This window comes from Lissotriton helveticus, chromosome 6 (genome assembly GCF_964261635.1).
Source record: "Lissotriton helveticus chromosome 6, aLisHel1.1, whole genome shotgun sequence".
Taxonomy (NCBI): Eukaryota; Metazoa; Chordata; class Amphibia; order Caudata; family Salamandridae; genus Lissotriton; species Lissotriton helveticus.
Window position 1 is genome coordinate 1,228,378,086 of NC_136067.1, and position 17,068 is coordinate 1,228,395,153.

At 45.1% G+C, this 17,068-nt stretch overlaps 1 protein-coding gene across 1 annotated transcript in view; it reads left to right on the plus strand.

Moving 5' to 3' along the window:
* TRDN (triadin) overlaps positions 1–17,068 on the plus strand; it is an 865,465-nt gene that overhangs the window by 230,398 nt on the left and 617,999 nt on the right. The window contains exon 2 of the mRNA XM_078647890.1: positions 4,366–4,566. Within this exon, the coding sequence (XP_078504016.1) occupies positions 4,366–4,566 (201 nt within the window). The remainder of the gene's footprint in view (positions 1–4,365; positions 4,567–17,068) is intronic.

Sequence of the window (17,068 nt, forward strand, 5' to 3'; positions counted from 1 at the left end):
TGGTCCCCACACATTCAAAAGATGCTGCTCAGCCACAAAAGGGTTACTGGTGTCCTACTCAAGGGAACATTGTTTATCTGCTAAACATTGCATTTCCCCGGTTATAGACATTTATAAAGCCAGAGGGGTAACTGCCGCCCTGTATGGAGCGGAGATGTGGGGCACCTCAAACCTTTAGGTTTTAGCTAAAGCAGAAAGCAAATTCCTGAAAGACCTTATGGCGCTCCCACTGAGCACTCCAACAGTCCCGGTGCTTCTTGACTTGGGTTGCAGATCAATCGCGGACCAGGCGCGCCTCCGGCCTCTGCTCTTTTGGGCTCGCCTGTGGAGGGTCCCCGAGCTAGCATCATATGCAGCAGGCTTGTCGGAGGTGATTGCCATGGAGGGTTGGCATAGAATTAAATGGCTTAGGGACGTTAGGAGCCTATTGGGGGAGCTGGGGTTGGACGACTCCTGGGATACCCGTTCTGCTCCTCCCAAAGCCACCCTGAAGAAACTTTACTGGGAGTGGGTATCAGCCAAACTCATTGGGAATCCCCGTCACTGCAACTCGACCACAGCATTCCTAAGAATTAAAGAGGTGGTTGCATTTGAGCCCTATCTGGACCTCATTTCTATTCCATTGGACAGGGCTCTCTACTTTAAGCTCAGAGTGGGTACTCTACCTCTAGGCAACCTGGTGTCTAGGTGGAAATCAGCTCCCCAGTCCTCACCCTTTTGCGCTTTGTGCTCAACGCGGGTTGAGACGGTGGCTCACATTCTCTTCGAATGCCCGGACTATTGTGCTCCAAGGAGGCGCTGGCTTACACCAGTGTGCAGACTTCTAGGTACAAGACAGCATTTGGTGGCCCTCCGTATTTTATTGACTGATACATCATCCCCCATTGTGTGTGGTGTTTCTAAATTTTTTAAATGGGTTTGGGTGATTCGTTCTAAAAGGCTTTCTATTGAAATTTAATTCTTTTTAAAAAAAAATATTTATTACAGCAGTGTTGATTGTTTTATCCTTTTTAAATTTCTAATCGTTTTTATCTTTGCCTTAAGAAATGTAAATCTCAATGTATGTACTGCTTTTAAGATATTTATGTATCGAAATAAAGCATATATCACTCACTCACTATTTACTTTGGGCATATAGGTAAGCTAATGTGCTGATTAGTATTTTCAACTAATTTCACACATTTCTAGGGGTCAGAACACATGCACTGGGCCAGGTTAGCAGAGTCCCAGTGTACAGAGTCCAAACACCCACAGCATCAGTCCAAGCACATGGGATGATCATCAAAAAGAAGCATTATCTTCAGTGGACGTTATCAGTTATAGATGAAAGCCACTTTGACAAAAACGTACAGAGGGCGAGACTCCATTAATGAAAACCAAAAACCAAAAAGTGACCAAAAGTAAAAAATCTAGGAAATCTGAAGGAGGGGTTCTGGGTCAGAACCTGCTTCATCACAGGCACACTCTTTAAGAGTCTGTGTGGAAGTCAGGTATATAACCTTTGCCACAGTTCTACTAGTGACCTGTCAAGAGGGACACCATTTAGGGCTTAAATCCTGAATGTCAGATGCAATGTAGAAGTTTACTGAAATGGGTATAAAAGAGTCATCGAGAGACCACTGAATTCACCAAGCCCAAACCTGAACTTGAGGCAAAAAACTCCAAAAGCTATAGAAAGGTGCCAGATAAATGGATGGCAAGTTGGTTGCAACTTTGCCCAAGGACCTAGCAAAATTAAGACCTTAAACAATGCCTCTGAAAAGAATTAGAACCAAGTAGTAATTAGATAAAATCCTGGGGGCAAATTGAATTTGGATATTTCGTAAGCCTCAATATGGGCTGAACATGCATGTATTAAGTCAAAATGTGATTAGGGAGACTTTAATGCTGTAAGTGAAGACAGACGAAATCAGTGTTATATTGGAACCCAAAGATAGTTTTGCCATGTGACACCTTGTATGGTGGCCTTTGATCAATGGTAGCACATTATAAGCAAGAAACCACGGTTGCACATTGCACAGAATAGTTACAAATTGCATGCAACTGTCTGTGATCATATTAGTGATTTCAAAGACTGTTTTTTTATCAAGCATTTAAAACTAACAACATTTTCCAGATCTTCATAGAGTCTGAAAACAACACAAGACTACTTTGATTAACTTTTGAGACAGAAAGATGTTACACAATTGTTTTCTATAAACAGTGTGCTGTGAACTATATTTAATAATTGACCTTTGTGAATAATTCTTAAGTAAAGCAAATGTGTCAATTGCACAAGTGACAGGCTATTGACCAGTTGTCAAGTGTCCAAGTCTTCAATAATACTGCACCAGAATAATTAAACACTTTTGATATAGACACTAAGGATTTAGTATAAAAGTTGTTTTTAGTAAAGAAAAGGCTAGACTGAACTTGCCTGCTAGTAATAGGATGACAAGTTTGAAAATGTATTCCCGGGGAAAATGCCATGCTCTGCCAGATTCTGATGTCTTCCTGATAGTTCGTTGAGCCTTTAATGTCAAGAAACCTGCATTATTTGGAAGTTGTGGTGTACATGAATAATAGAGGATTCAGTGGCCTGTAGTGAACACTCTGTATTGCTCCCCGATCTTCTGCCCTAAAGACATATGCCTCTTTGCAAACAAGCGGAGTTTGAGAGAGACTGTGAATTTGATTGCTAAATGTGGGATTGGATTCAGTCATTTAAGGGTCAGCTTGCAGATAGTTAACTGATCAATGAATTTCAATCTATGCAAAAGATGAATTTAGGAGGTACCAATTAATCTTATCAGTGTTCGTCCGAACTAGCAATCATCACAGCTCAAACCACCTCAGCCTCTTTTCTGTCAGAGCAGCCTTTCTCAATAACACCTTGAGATAACTATGAGCAGGGTGAACTGAGTTCCAAGAATACGTCTAATTGTGAAATTACGTTTCTGGCCATTGAGGCCAGAATCAAAGCAAACATAGCAATGTCACCTTGTGACTCGGTCAAAATGTTTATCCTTTTCCAGCTAAAATTCTTATTACAGTATTTAAGGCTTTTTTTGTATTTCTGCCACCTTAGTTTTAGTAGAAGAACGACTTGATGTTCCTTTCTCACTGAATAACCTTAAATTAGTAAATATGTTTCTCTTTGTTGCCTTGTTCCTTCAAACATTTCATGGTAGTTAACTAATACATTTGTATTTACTTTTTTAGACCTTACAGTCTATCTTTGGGCCCTACCCCCTTGCCACCTCTCAAAAAGAAAAGTCTTGAGCTCAGCTCACATTAATAATGGCAAAAGAATGATACTCTGCAGGTCTACGTGGGGTCCCTTTATGAAGCAGACATGGCAAAAGGTTACGGCAAGATTTTATTTAGCTTTTCCCACAGCACACACCACATTATTTAGCCACTCTATCCACTTCGCCTATAGCCCACCTATACCAAAAACCAAAAAGGAACTAAACAATTGTATAGGAATTTCCATGTGTTGTATCAATTGTTCAGATGTTTAGACTTACTATCCCTGCCAGTTGATCCGTATGTTGTCCAGCATCAAAAAAACAATCCGTAACCATGTAAAACACGGTTTAATGTGAAGGAATTGTTTATTTACTGGAAGCAATAAATATCCGTTTTCAAATATGCCACTGTTTGACAAAAGACCTACATTGACCTGGTAAAGTCTGGAGTTTCTACTACAGTCCTTTGGACTAACTACCTTCTTTAAAAGGTCACATCTGGTAATTGTGTGTAGAAACAACAAGCTCATTCAGAGTGGAATCATCCAAGTAACTGTCCATCAAAGACTTATCCCTGAACGTTTAAAAGAGAATTATAGACTCGGTTAATATGAACAAAATATCAAACTATTTGTGAAAATACACAGCAGTGAGGTAAGAAGGGCAAGGGTTATAGGCTTGGATGTGATATTCTGTTCTAGGAACCCTCTAGAATTGCCTCAATCTGCTATCTACTGTTAAATCCTTGGTTAATTCCATAGTTCCCTTACTGCTTCCACATACAGGTACAACCACAGGGTAGGTCTGTAGTGATGTTTTTTGCCAGACCTCGATGAGCAGAGGGTCTTTTCAGGCCTCTCAAGCCACAGAACCGGTAGAAGGGAGACTCAGGAAGCGCGCTCACCCCTGCAGCTGTCAGACATTATCTATCCGCACCCTAAATCACACAGACGTCCACTTCTTTGTGTGCAGCACAAGACATGCCAATCACTCAATCAAGACAGTGCGAGTATTTGTGTCAACATTTGTACAAATTGTGTTTATTAAATATGCATCAAAATCTTCTCCAATATAAGTAATAAATATTGACAACCGGATCTCTGATAATGACATCATTTTGTGTTTTTCTTGCCAGTTCACACGTCCACGCCCCCTGCCCTCACAGACAGCAAGAATGCCATCATTCCTACTCCTGTGCCAAAGAAATCAGTTAAAGAAGATATTGCGACAACATTCAGCTCACCAATAGCATGGCTTCTTGTAGCAGCTCTGATCATTACATGGTCAGCCGTGGCCATTGTCATGTTCAATCTAGTCGACTATAGAACCTTTGCAGGTAAGGCCCCCAACGTTCCAGTGAATGAACAGTACAAAATGTTATTGATGTATCTGCTGTTATTCTATTACGAAATTATTTTACTTTTTAGATTGTTCTGCTATTGAGGACTAGCTTTGTAATTATTATACATTATGACTTTATGTTTAAAGTATTTTAATGAAGAGCCTGTTCCATACTCTTTCATCTGCTTTTTATCATAAAACTTGAATGGAATTAAACATGCACCACTGAATAACTAACAATACACAGGAATATCATTATAATGTCCTCTCAATTGATAATTAAAAATAAAACACACTCATTTCTGTTATAATAATTTCAGTACGTTAAAATTAATTGGGTATGGGAAAGGCATTTTCTAAAACGTGGCCATAATAATATGATACAGGAAGAAATGTAATATAATATTTGAAAACAATGTAAAGGTTTAATACATAATCCAATCACCCGTATGAAACGCCAACCAAACCATCTAAAATGCTGAAGAAATAGAAACATGTATTTAAAAGATTAGTAATGGTCATATTTCTTTGGCGTCTGTCACATTAAAATTGCTAACAAGTTTCAATGTCATGATCACTCGTGCCATAGGAAATAACAACCTGTCAACCATGAAATATGCCACTGAAGAATGTCTAAAGGACAGCATCTAAAATGTCGCTTAATATGCACCCAAAGTGTGTTTATATCATTGATAAACTGCCCAGTGTATGTCAAATCCATTTAGAAGAGCACTATTAATTTTAAATTTGACTTGTTTTGTATTTTTCATTTACATCTCATCCTTGAAAAGGACAAGTATGCAAATCATACGCATCGAAAGTCGAACATGTCCTGTGGATCGGAATCTTACTTACATTTCGAAAATTAAGTGGCAGACTCTGTGTCTTCTGAAAATGTTGCAATTTCACAATTGGAAGCATGTGGCTTAGAGAGTGTAGTTTAATACCCACATGCCTCATTCGGAACGGTTATTTCAGTGTCACAATTAATAAAGCTCATCAACTCTTATCAATTATTTAAATCGTGAAGGCACGTCACAGTTTTTTGCAACAATGACGATCCTGCCACACAAGAATTCACAATCACAGTCCCAGTGCTTTATCATGATTACCAAAATCATGACTTCATGGTCCAGAGCTAACTCATCGAACCGTATGATTATAAAACTTTAAAAAGTGTAAAAGTTTAATGCACTTTAATCCTTTGGGCAATTAGGAGCTTTTTCAAAAGGGAGCTTTGACTATTGTAATATGCTCGGACAATTCACTGAGCTTTTTTTACGTTAAACTAGAATTCCGGGCATAAAACCTCTTCATATGTGAATGTGTCATATTTTAGTCATATTCAGGAGATAGGCGCAAGGAAGTCCCTTGAAAACAGCAGAAGATGTGTATGTTTTTAGTGAACTGAATACACTTAATACAGATATTTAAGAGTACTAAGTTGTTTGGTAAGGAGTATTATGCACATTCCCCAACAGGTGTGAATTGAGGATAGACATTGGCATAATTTAAGGCAGTCTTAAGTAATGCTAGATTTCGTGATGGGGTCAGTAGTGTGTAATTTATGCTCTGGTGAGGAAGTTATCTAGTTGTACATAACTGACTGGCGCCAATTCTTGAATTTGTGAAGGCTCTTAGGGACAGATTTATGAAATTTGTGGCTCAGGGCAGCAAGTCACCTTGCTGCGCTATCACATGGTAAAGACAGGAATGGGCCACATTTATCCAATACGGTACCTTATTTATCCAATATGGCACTTTCCTGTTCTTTTCCCTTGCACTGGTGCAGTTTTGGCAGCCTAGCGCCAATTCAGGCATCCTTGCATCATGGAGCAAGGCTGCCTGTGTTGTAGGCAGGGTTGATTTTGTGTAGGAAAGAGCACCTAACTGCACACAAACAACACTGACAATCTTTTCCCTCTTTCTATGTGTGTTGCTAAATGCTGCACACATAGAAAAAGGAAGTAACAAGGAGAAATAAAGACATTTCTGTTCATTACGCCTCACTGGGGTGGTGTTTTCTGATGGTGCACTCCTAGGTTTACAAGGTCTTCTTAATCTTGGAATGCGTCAAAAACCATGGGAGTTACATAGGAACAATCATGCAATGCTCATGGAATACCTACTCAGGGCATAGTAACAAAACACAGCGATTTGGGCTGCATTGCATTAATCTAGTTTTCTGGAGCCCCTCAAAGCCAACCAAAGTGGCTTTGAGTGGCTTCATAAATCTGACTTAAGGCAGTCTTAAGTAATGTTGGATTTTGTGATTGGTCTCAGTAGTGTGTAAATTATGCTCTGGTGAGAGAGTTATCTAGTTATATTAACTGGCTAACACCGATTCTTGAATGTTTGAAGGCTCTTTGGGGCATATTTATGAAATGTGCTTTTGTTTTTAATATATTTGTATTGCCATTTTACAAACTTCATGCATTAGGATACAACCAGGAGACAAATCTGACTCATGAAACAAAAAACTAAGAAAAGGGATACAAAGCATAATGTGCCTGCTATTACCATCTACAATCAGGGGTGTTAGCTCCACCCATACAAAATTATCTCACCAATGGTGTATTTAGGGAGTCGTTTGATACCAGTTCACCGTGTTCCTGCCTGTTCATAAGTTGAGTCATAATATGCCATTAGTATTTTAGGAATACAACCAATACCAAAAATAAAGAGGAAAAGAGGAAAAAATGTAATGTAAACAAGCAACGAGTAACTAGTGTGGAGGAATGGCGTAGGCACTTGGATATGCTAATGTCTAGGAAGGTCAAGAACAATCCCAACCCTGAAAGAAGAGGCTGGGATAGAGAAGGGGACCCCCTCCCCCCATTATCAAAACTCTACTACCGTGGTAGTCTCATCTGTGGCAGTATGCAAGCCACATCTATCTCTCTCCTTAAATCAGGCATTTAAGGCCCTCCATGACCTCAACTCAACCACCTGGTACTCGTTATTCATTCGGGAAAGAAGATCCAACTCTCCCTCATCACTGCCCGACCCCGCCGGCGCGTCCCATGCTGCTATTATTTCCTTTCAGTGTTGAGCCATCGGAAGCTTCCTCATCCCTTTGGCCTCCTTCCACGCCAAAGCCCTGCCCTCTGTTCCCGCCCACGCAATGACATCCTGATTCCAAACTGAGATCAATGGGCCCTCACAGATTTCCACTCCATCGCAATCCTATGTTTAGCCAAGCCCAGGGCAAGACCAATTAAGCGGTTGCCGACTTTGCATTGAGGTGGTCTGGGGAATAGGCCCAACAGGCACGTCTGAAGAGTCAAGGTCAGCTCCCTCCCGAGCACCTCCTTGATCTTAAGCAATACCGCCTCCCAATAGGGGCGTATCTCCTGGCAATCCCATGTCATATGTACAAAGTCAGCATCTGGATCTGCACACCTGGGGCATAGTCTAACTTCCCCTCCATATGTCATATTGAGCCCATGCGGTGTCATATAAGTCATATGCGTGTAATGAAATTGTGTGTACTTCAGTTGGGTGTTTCGGGAGACTTTCCCAGAATATTTCAAAACTTTACGTCACTCTGGATCCGTGAGGACTCTACCCCCCATCGTGTCCCAATGGGTTCGCAATCTGTCCAGCGGGCCAGTTGAGGCCTCCACCAGGGCAGCATAAATCCATTTCACTAGATGTCCCGCCACACCAAGGGTCAGTATCGCATGAAGGATAGGGTGCGTATCTGGCTCCTCCCTTCCAGAGCCCCATAGCTGTGCAAAGGCGTGCGTCAATGCTTTGTAGCGCAGGAACTAGCCTGTGGGGAGTCCACTATCTTCCATCAGGTCCGCAAATGGGATCAGAGCTTTGCCGAAATAAGTATCACCTACAGTTTCCAGACCAGCTTCCGACCATCTTGCCATTTGGGCATCCGTACATACAGACTGAGGGTCCCGGTGCGGAAGACCCACTCTGGGAATCAAGGGGGAATACCTTGCAGGGTTCTGCTGCCCGCTGCAGCTTTGTGTCCATGCCTGAAAAGCTGTACACTGCAAAAGAGAGCAGGAGGGGACCGACATGGCCGGCAGTAAGAGTTTTGCCATCACTAGTCCATGACTAGCTGCTGGATCTGGTAGGTAACGTTCCTCCCTCGTTCACCCCCTCAACCCATTGGGCCAACTATTGGAGCTGGGCGGCCAGCATACAAAATTCGACTTTTGGCACCCTGAAACCTCCTTCCCAAACAGGGCGCTGTAGGATCAGCAGGGACACTTGCAGGCATTCATTACCCCAGACAAAGAGCCGCAGGAGAGCGTGCAGAGGTTTAAACCAGCTTCTCAGCATCAGAACTAGAAGGTTCACAAAAAAATAGAGCAGCCTTAGTCAACATTACCATCTTAGACAGCGTAATCCGGGCCATAAAGGGCAATTGTAAAGAATCCCAGAAATGAATGCAAGAGCGGAGGGAGCACAACGTCTTACCTAGATTCCCATCCAGGTCATGAAAAATTTGTATGCCCAAATATTTAAATGTACACTACGCCCAGAGTATATCAGGCAGTAACTACTCCAGCCTGGGTAAGGGCACCGCTATGAGAAATAGATAGGTCTTATCTCTGTTGACCCTAAGGCCCGACAGGACATAAAAATCACTGAGGATCTGCAGGGCCACGACGGCCCCCCAATTGCCTCCGTAAGATACAGCAGCAGGTCATCTCCTTACAGAGAGACGTGAAGACAATTTCTGCCCAAAGTCAATCCCATCCCGCTCCCCCCTGTTGGAACCGCTCCGCCAAGCGCTCCACAGCCAAGGCAAACAGGAGCTGGGAAAGAGGACATCCCTGTCGGGAGCCACGAGAAATCCTGTAGGGCTTAGATATGTCTCATCCTGTCTTGTCCCTCGTAGTGGACGAGGCATAGAGAAGCTGTACCCACCGCACCCAGTCGTCACCCAAGCCTATGCGACGCATCACCTCGAACAAGTACTCCCAGCTTACTATGTCAAATGCTTTCTCTAGATCTACCGAGAGAACTGCCGCTTGCTGCAAGGCCAGAGTACACACGTGATAAAGCACGTAGTAGAGCCTAAGGATCTACGGTTGGGGATAAACCCGTTTTGGTTGGGGTGAATCAGGGATTTCATATGCGGGAGCAACCTACCTGCTAATACTTTACTCAAAATCTTGAAGTCTAAGTTCAGCATGGAGAGTTCCCGATAGTCTCTTACTCCCACATCAGGTTTCTTGGACTGGGGAGAGGGATCACTAACGTTGTCTGGGTGGATTCAGGCAACCACCCCACCCCCATAAGCTTCTGCATATAGCGTAATCAAATGTGGCACTAAGACATCAACAAACCTCTAATAAAATTCAACCAGGAGGAGGTCGGGCCTTGGCGACTTACCGTGCACCAATGCAGCTATAGCAGCCCTAACCTCTTGCACCGATACCTGCCCTCCCAGTTCCTCCTGATCATCCTCCTCAACCATGCGGAGTTGCAGAGGAGCCAGAAAGTCACGAATATCGGACAAGAGGACCGCAGCTGGGGCTTCATACAGACACTCACAGTATCACAAAAACATGTTATTAATAACATCATGGTCGTTCACTGTATCTCCCGTATCTAAGCCAAGCCCCGTGATAATGGCGCTCCCCATCTCAGGGCTTATTAAATACTCTAGCAATTGGCCCACCCTTCCTTCCTCCAATTCCATGTGTCAAAATAGTCCTTATAGTTATAACACCACAGACTCTCCAGCGCTTCGTTGTATTGTGCCCGCTCTTTGTGTAAGGATGATAAGGCTGCACCGCCTATACCCTACAAGTTATCCAGGCTACAGAGAGACCCCTCCAAATCCAACAATTCACGCTTAATTTCCCTATGTACCCCAAATGCTTGAGCCATACAGTGACCTCGCACCACAACCTTAAATGCTGTGGAGGATGTGTTTCCATTAGTAGAGAAGTAATTGTAGATCAATGCTTCCAGTGAGGACCGGAAGGGGGCATCATCAAGTAGGAGCGGGTTCAGTTTCCAAGTCAGGATCAGGCGGTGCGGACGCAGTGACTGGTATAGCATAACTAATGGGCTATGGTCTGACAGCGTACCCCCAGATACTCGGTATGAGACACCAAATAATTAAACCCCGGGGAGCGGAGGAACATATGTAAATGTAAATGTAAATGTATTTCGATTTATATAGCGCACGAATCACCCAGGGGTCTCAAGGCGCTTGCTTAGGGAACCCGTCCTGGTATTCCCCTGTGAGATACCCCGGCAGGGTATCCACAAGGTGAAAGCCAGGCATCCCGCCGCGAGGGGCCGTAGTGGAGATTAAGCAAGCTATTGCCCAGAGTCGCAGAGTGTGACTCTGTGAGTCGAGTAGGCACCGGAGCGAGAATTGTCGAGTCCGTGGAATTTTGATCCCGAGACCCGCCGAGGCGGGGAATCGAACCCTGGTCCACGGCTGATCTCAGCTTCTGGGTCTGCCGCCTCTAACCACTGAGCCACGCTTCTCCACCCACTGAGCCACGCTTCTCCGCTATCAATCCTTGTATGAACTTGGTATAATGGGGAAACAAACAGTACTCCCTATCATTTGTGTGTTGTAGTCTCCAGGTGCCCTGCAACCCCCAATGAGACATCCAGGCCCGGAAACCTGATGCAGTACGATGTGGTTGGGTCCCCGGCATGAAAGGATGCGAGCGGTCGAAAGTAATGTCAGCCACACAGTTAAAATCACCCCCCAATATGAGGGAACCCGTCGGGTATTGGGCCAGAGAGGCGGAGAAGGACTCCAGGAAACTGATCTGATCTTTGTTAGGGGCAAATATACTGCCTAGGGTCACCTCCCCTCGTCAATCGTCCTGCCAGCAGGACGTACCTCCCCTCCGGATCCAACCATGTACGTTCATGTAAGAAAGGGACCCCAGGTTTCACCCAAACTAAAACCCCTCTGGCAAAGGCCAAGAAGGTGGTCGCAAAAATCTGCCCGCCACCTCTTCCGCACGCTTCTGGCCTCCTCTGCATTGAGATGTGTCTCCTGGAGAAAGGTGATGTGCACATCCCTACGTCAAAGGTAGGGGTATATGTTATGACGCTTGTCTATTGTTCCCATTCCACAAATGTTCCATGTGAGGAACCTAACATTGTTATGTGTACTCATCCTTTCTACAGGAACCCTCTCAAGGGTGTCATGAGGGAGCCTCCCACCCATGCTCCAGTGCGTGCGCCACCACCCTCCTCCGCAAACAACGAACAAACAAAAAAGGGAAAACAATAACTAAGAAACCCACATCAAGAACAACTCCCCATGTCCAGGACAGCCCGACAACAGTCAGTCATCCAAACAATATGTGGAACAGAACCCTTAGTGAGGCCTTACACTAGTAAGGTTCTCAAAGTGGGGTGGGCAATAAGAGCAGAGAACAACATAGCTGCAAAGCACAAGCAATTCTGGTAGCGCCGGCCCCACAAAACTTGATAAGCCCTGTGCCAGGAATCACCGTCAACAGATCAGTCCAAAGGCTTCCTGAGTGTGCCAGCCATCACCACTTTCAGGGTATCCCAAATAACTTCATCAGCTGTGCGTGGCATCACCACCGGCATCTTCCCACTGTCACTGCGGGAGGAGTCTGAGTCAATGTCTCCAGTAGCTTTCGAGGAATGGGCTGACGCTACAGGAGTAGGGCTCCTGCCGTGCATCAGTGCCGCCACTGCCTGCAGAGCTTCCGCCCTCTCTCTCTCGGTTTGGGAAATGGTTGGGTTCTTGGGGGCTCCCCTCCGGGAGCATCTTAGGGAGCACTTCCCAAGTTCTGCTGGTTTCCTAAATTCAGCTCCAAGGCCCGCAGGCCGGGAGGCTCCGGACTTAAAGGACTAAATCCAGTCCCAGGCCTTGCCTGGGCTCCCACAAAAATAGGTGGTTCCATCCAACACGATCCGCAAACGGGCTGGGAACATCAGGGAGTACTGCAGACCCTCCTCCCTCAGGGCCCTCTTAACCTCCAAGAAGGAGGCCCGCCTCTTTTTCACCTCCAGGGTGTAGTCTGGGAAAAGGGAAACCTTACTGTTATCCACTGTGTAGGGACCCTCTGTGCGTGCCTTCCGTAACAGTAAAGCCCTATCCCAAAAATGAAGCAAGTGGACCACTACCGGTCCTGGGGGCGCCAAACCAGCTGCAGATCCCGAAAAAGTGGACCCCTTAGCAGTCACGGGCCAATCCTAGCTTCATTCAGGGCAAGTCTCGTGCCCCCACTCCAGGCTCTGTCTAAGCACCTCTGGGCGATGAGCCTCTCCTGCCACCCTCCTACCAGCCCAGGGCGCCCTTGATCTCGCTAGGAAGTGACTCCGTCACCCTGGGGCAGCAGCCAGAAAGTCACATCAGCACCCAAGGAAGCAAGTGCACGAGTCAGGCAACCTCGGGCAGACTCCGCAGTCAGGGAACACCAAGGAGGTATGTCCCAGGTTTCCATCTAGGGTGGGCCCCCGGGCCATACCCACTCACTGGAGGGATTCTGCCACTGATCTCAGGCTCCACCACTGCAAAGAGAGAAACCCGAGGACAGCAACCAACCAGCAGCCCACCGGCCCTGACACAGGCCCAGAGTATGAGCGCCAAGTCACCTTAGCCTCTCCAAATAAGACTAGCACTCAGGCCCGGTGGGCGCCGCTCCTCCGTTGTTCAAACCGCAGCACCAGGCCAGGCCCCAACAGATCACCAGCCCACAGGGTCACCTATGCACCACTGCCTCATGCTTTTAGGATCTCAGTCGTGACTGCCTACCTGCTCACAAAGCACAGGCCACAGGGAAGAGCCGGCTCTGCTACCCCCAAGGGCAGTCGCTCGTTGGCCATCAACGTGTCTATCGCTTCCCTGAGCAGACGGCAGGGGGTCCGAGCTCCCTCAGTCCTTCTAAGCGATGCCCAGGTGCCAAGTTAAACTCTCACTGTCCCTGCACCATCAGGCATCAGCCGCAGACGACCCCTACTGTCCGGCTGCAGTGCACTCATGCCAGGCACCCGAGTCCCAACCATGTTCTGCGGCCTGTATAGCCACTGTACAAGTGTTCCACTTCAGCTGTACCAATACCCCTGCCAGGGCCGCTGAGTCATCGCCAGTCTATGCCAGCAGTGGCAGAGCAGGGGCTGCAGGCCTGCACACAGTACACCAGCCACAGGTAAAGGCAGTCTCCACTGTCCTCAGCTCCGCCGGCTCTCACAGGCCGAAATCTTGGCCGCTGCGTCTCCGAGTAGGTGGTCGTAGCTCCAACTTCCCATAGTTGTGTAAGGAGGCGCCCAGGTGCGAAATCAGTCCCCCAGTGTTGCTTCCCCAGTAGTCACAGGTTGCAGGCGTCCTCCGATCGTCAGCTGTAGAGACCGCACGCCAGGTGCAAGAGCCCAGATCAGACTCTGTGCATTATGCAGCCGCAGCGCGCGCTTCCGAGTTTGGCTGCAATGGTACGCCACCAGGGCCACCGGGACAGCACTAGGCAACACCGTCAGCAGCAATGTAGAGAGTGCAGGCACGACCGCAGAGTGCTGGCAGCAGCCAGAAGCAGGCTCGGCACTCGAGAGCTCTGCAGTCACTCGCAGGTCACCATCTTGTCCGCCACCCCTGTGGAGCTGGCAATCTAGTTTTCTGGGTCCCACTGCAGATCGGGGAGCAGCAACCGCACCAGATGGGGCCTCCGGCATCCTTGTACCACTTGGCACTATATGCAGGTGTTCACTAATCTCCGGCCGCAGTTTGCATGCAGATAAATACCGGGCGAGGAGCTCTGAGGTCATGCGTCTGCCATGTTCGGCTCCTTTGCTACACCCCCATATTTATGAAATTTGTGGCGCAGGACAGCGCAACAAGTCACTTGGCTTCACTGCTCTGTATCACAGGGAAAAGGCAGGAATGGGCCATATTGATCCAATACGGTAGCATATTTATCCAATACATTCCTGTTCTTTTCCCTTGCACTGGTGCCATTTTGGCAGCCTAGCGCCAACTCACACATCCTTTCATCAAGGTCCAAGGCTCCCTGTGTTGTAGGCAGGATTGATTTGGTTCAGGAAAGAGCACCTTCCTGCACAAAAACAATCCTGACAGTCTTTTCCCTCTTTCTATGTGTGTTGCCGAAAGCAGAACAGATAGAAAGAAGAAGTAACAAGGAGAAATGAAGATATTTCTGTTTATTACGCCTCACCTGGGGAGGTGTTTTCTGAGGGTGCACTCCTAGGTTTACAAGGTCTTGTAAATCTTGGAATACATCAAAAACCAGCGGAGTTGCATAGGGACACCCTCTCAATCTCCGTGGAACACATACTCGGGGCAGAGTAACACAACACAGCGATTTGGGCTGCATTGCATTAATCCAGAGTTTTGGAGCCACACAAAGCCACCACGCAAAGTGGCTTTGTGTGACTTCATAAATCTGACTTGAGGTTTGTGTTGATCTTGAACCCTTTTTCATGGTACAACAGCGACACAAACCAGGTAATAAATATGGCCCTTAACATATTGAAGTAGAACCTACTCCAATTTACAGGTGTAAGACTCTCAGAAGCCCAAAAACCTTCCATGTGAAATCACCCTCCTCCTTTTCGGGCACTTATCTGTTGCTTGGCTCCTGAAACTTGACAAATAAGTGTAGGAAGCTAAAAAGGGTACTAAACCAGCTGTGAATTGCAGCAATACTCGTGATCTACTGATCTTCTATCATTTGAGTTAAAACAGATCTTATCAAATATATCAGCAAGAACTGTAGGCCTTATTGTAGGTTTATTATATTTAGTGTAGTTTTCCTCTCTTTCTGGCAAAGTGAGCAAACCTGACCCACACCAAAGCTTATCTGATGTCCTTGCCTTTAAACATAATACATATCTAACTGCGCACCATGACAGTTTTGTTCAACTGTAGTTTAAAAAATCAAAATAAATCAGATGTTGCATTTACATAACGCAGCACGTCTCGGTTTATTGGCCTGAAAAGACTCGGTCTGGGTACACTAACTGGGTTTTGAACTTGCATATGTAAACACATATCAATGGTCAAAATTGGGACTGTGACTGAGATTTCTTGTGTGGCAAATGCTGCATTTTCGAACCATCAACCAAGGAGATCAAATTTAAATAACATTTACCATGCTCAAATTAATTTCATATTTCCCTTTACTAACTCATCACTAATCCTTTTTGGGTTCCGGAGTAGCGTGCTACTCACCAAAAAAACGCTTCGACTCCTCATTAGGTTTACTAAACGCTATATAAATGCACTATTACAATTACAATACCGATGACCCATCAGACACAATGCTGCCATCTGACTGTTGTAGTGCACTAAGTACTGCAGAAAGCCTTCACTGTGTTTTCTTAGCTTACTCAAGACAATACAATAAATGAACCCCAGAGGAAGTTTCTATTATTTTTGCAGTCTTTGGCCTCAAGTAAAGGGGAGCTGTACTTTAAAAAAATATAATCTTTGCATATATTAAATAAACTCCGATGAACAAAAATATAAATTACATGTAGAGCCATCAATAACTGATCCATCCTTTTCAGAAATGTTTTACTTAACTATGTTTTTCTTTCTATAATCTAACGTTTTCTGCGACTTCAAGAGAAGTCATGTCGTCATTAAAAAAAGCGCCTTGAAAAAAATATTGTCCTCCGCTTTTGCAATCAAGGCACGCCATCTTCCATGGACGACTAAATTCCGTAACCTGAGGTAACGTCGTACCAATTACGTGTTCCTAATGATGATGTCTTCATTGCTTTGCCTGATGAAGGTCCTGTGGAGGCACGGGCACCTCCAGTGAGTCATGCAATTTAAGATAATGTAAATTTTAATTTCACAGATTAATGTTTAGATTTCCTCCCTTACCACATGTGCACTTACTCTGAAGAACCATGGAAATGGCACCCTAATGACTTTAAAGCAGTAAGTATTGGAGGGGCGTTCATGTCTTATGCATCCCTTGAGAGTGCCCTTTGGAAGCCCTGCAAACATATGTGTAAGAATAATGGTACGTCTGACCAGGACGTCAGGATCAAATTCACCAATTTTGTGTAATGTACCATCATTTCTTTACATTGGAACTCAATACCTTCATTTATTTTCTATTGTAAATTTCATTTGGCTAACACTAAACCTTACAAACGATGCATATACAATGATGTACATAAAAAAATACACATATTAACAAATATGTTATACAGCAATTTAATTAGGACTTAGGTTCAGCAGAACTTTTCGAATGAATTTTTAATCAGTTTAGCTCTTTTCTATGAGAGGATATCAAAAATAATATGGCATTTCTATCATACTTCCCGCCAAGTCAAATATTTGGAGTATGTCCTTTCTCCCCCTCATTGTCCAATCAGTAACAACTGAACATTATATGAGTCAGAGAGTCTGACAGGCTCCCTAGCACAGTCCAATAATGGCTGAAGTGGAAGTGGATACACTACATCTGCTAATTGCTTGAGAAAGAGTCAGTTAACTATGTCTGTACATAAAATTCAGAACTGAAATCGTATTTCGAAAATGTATA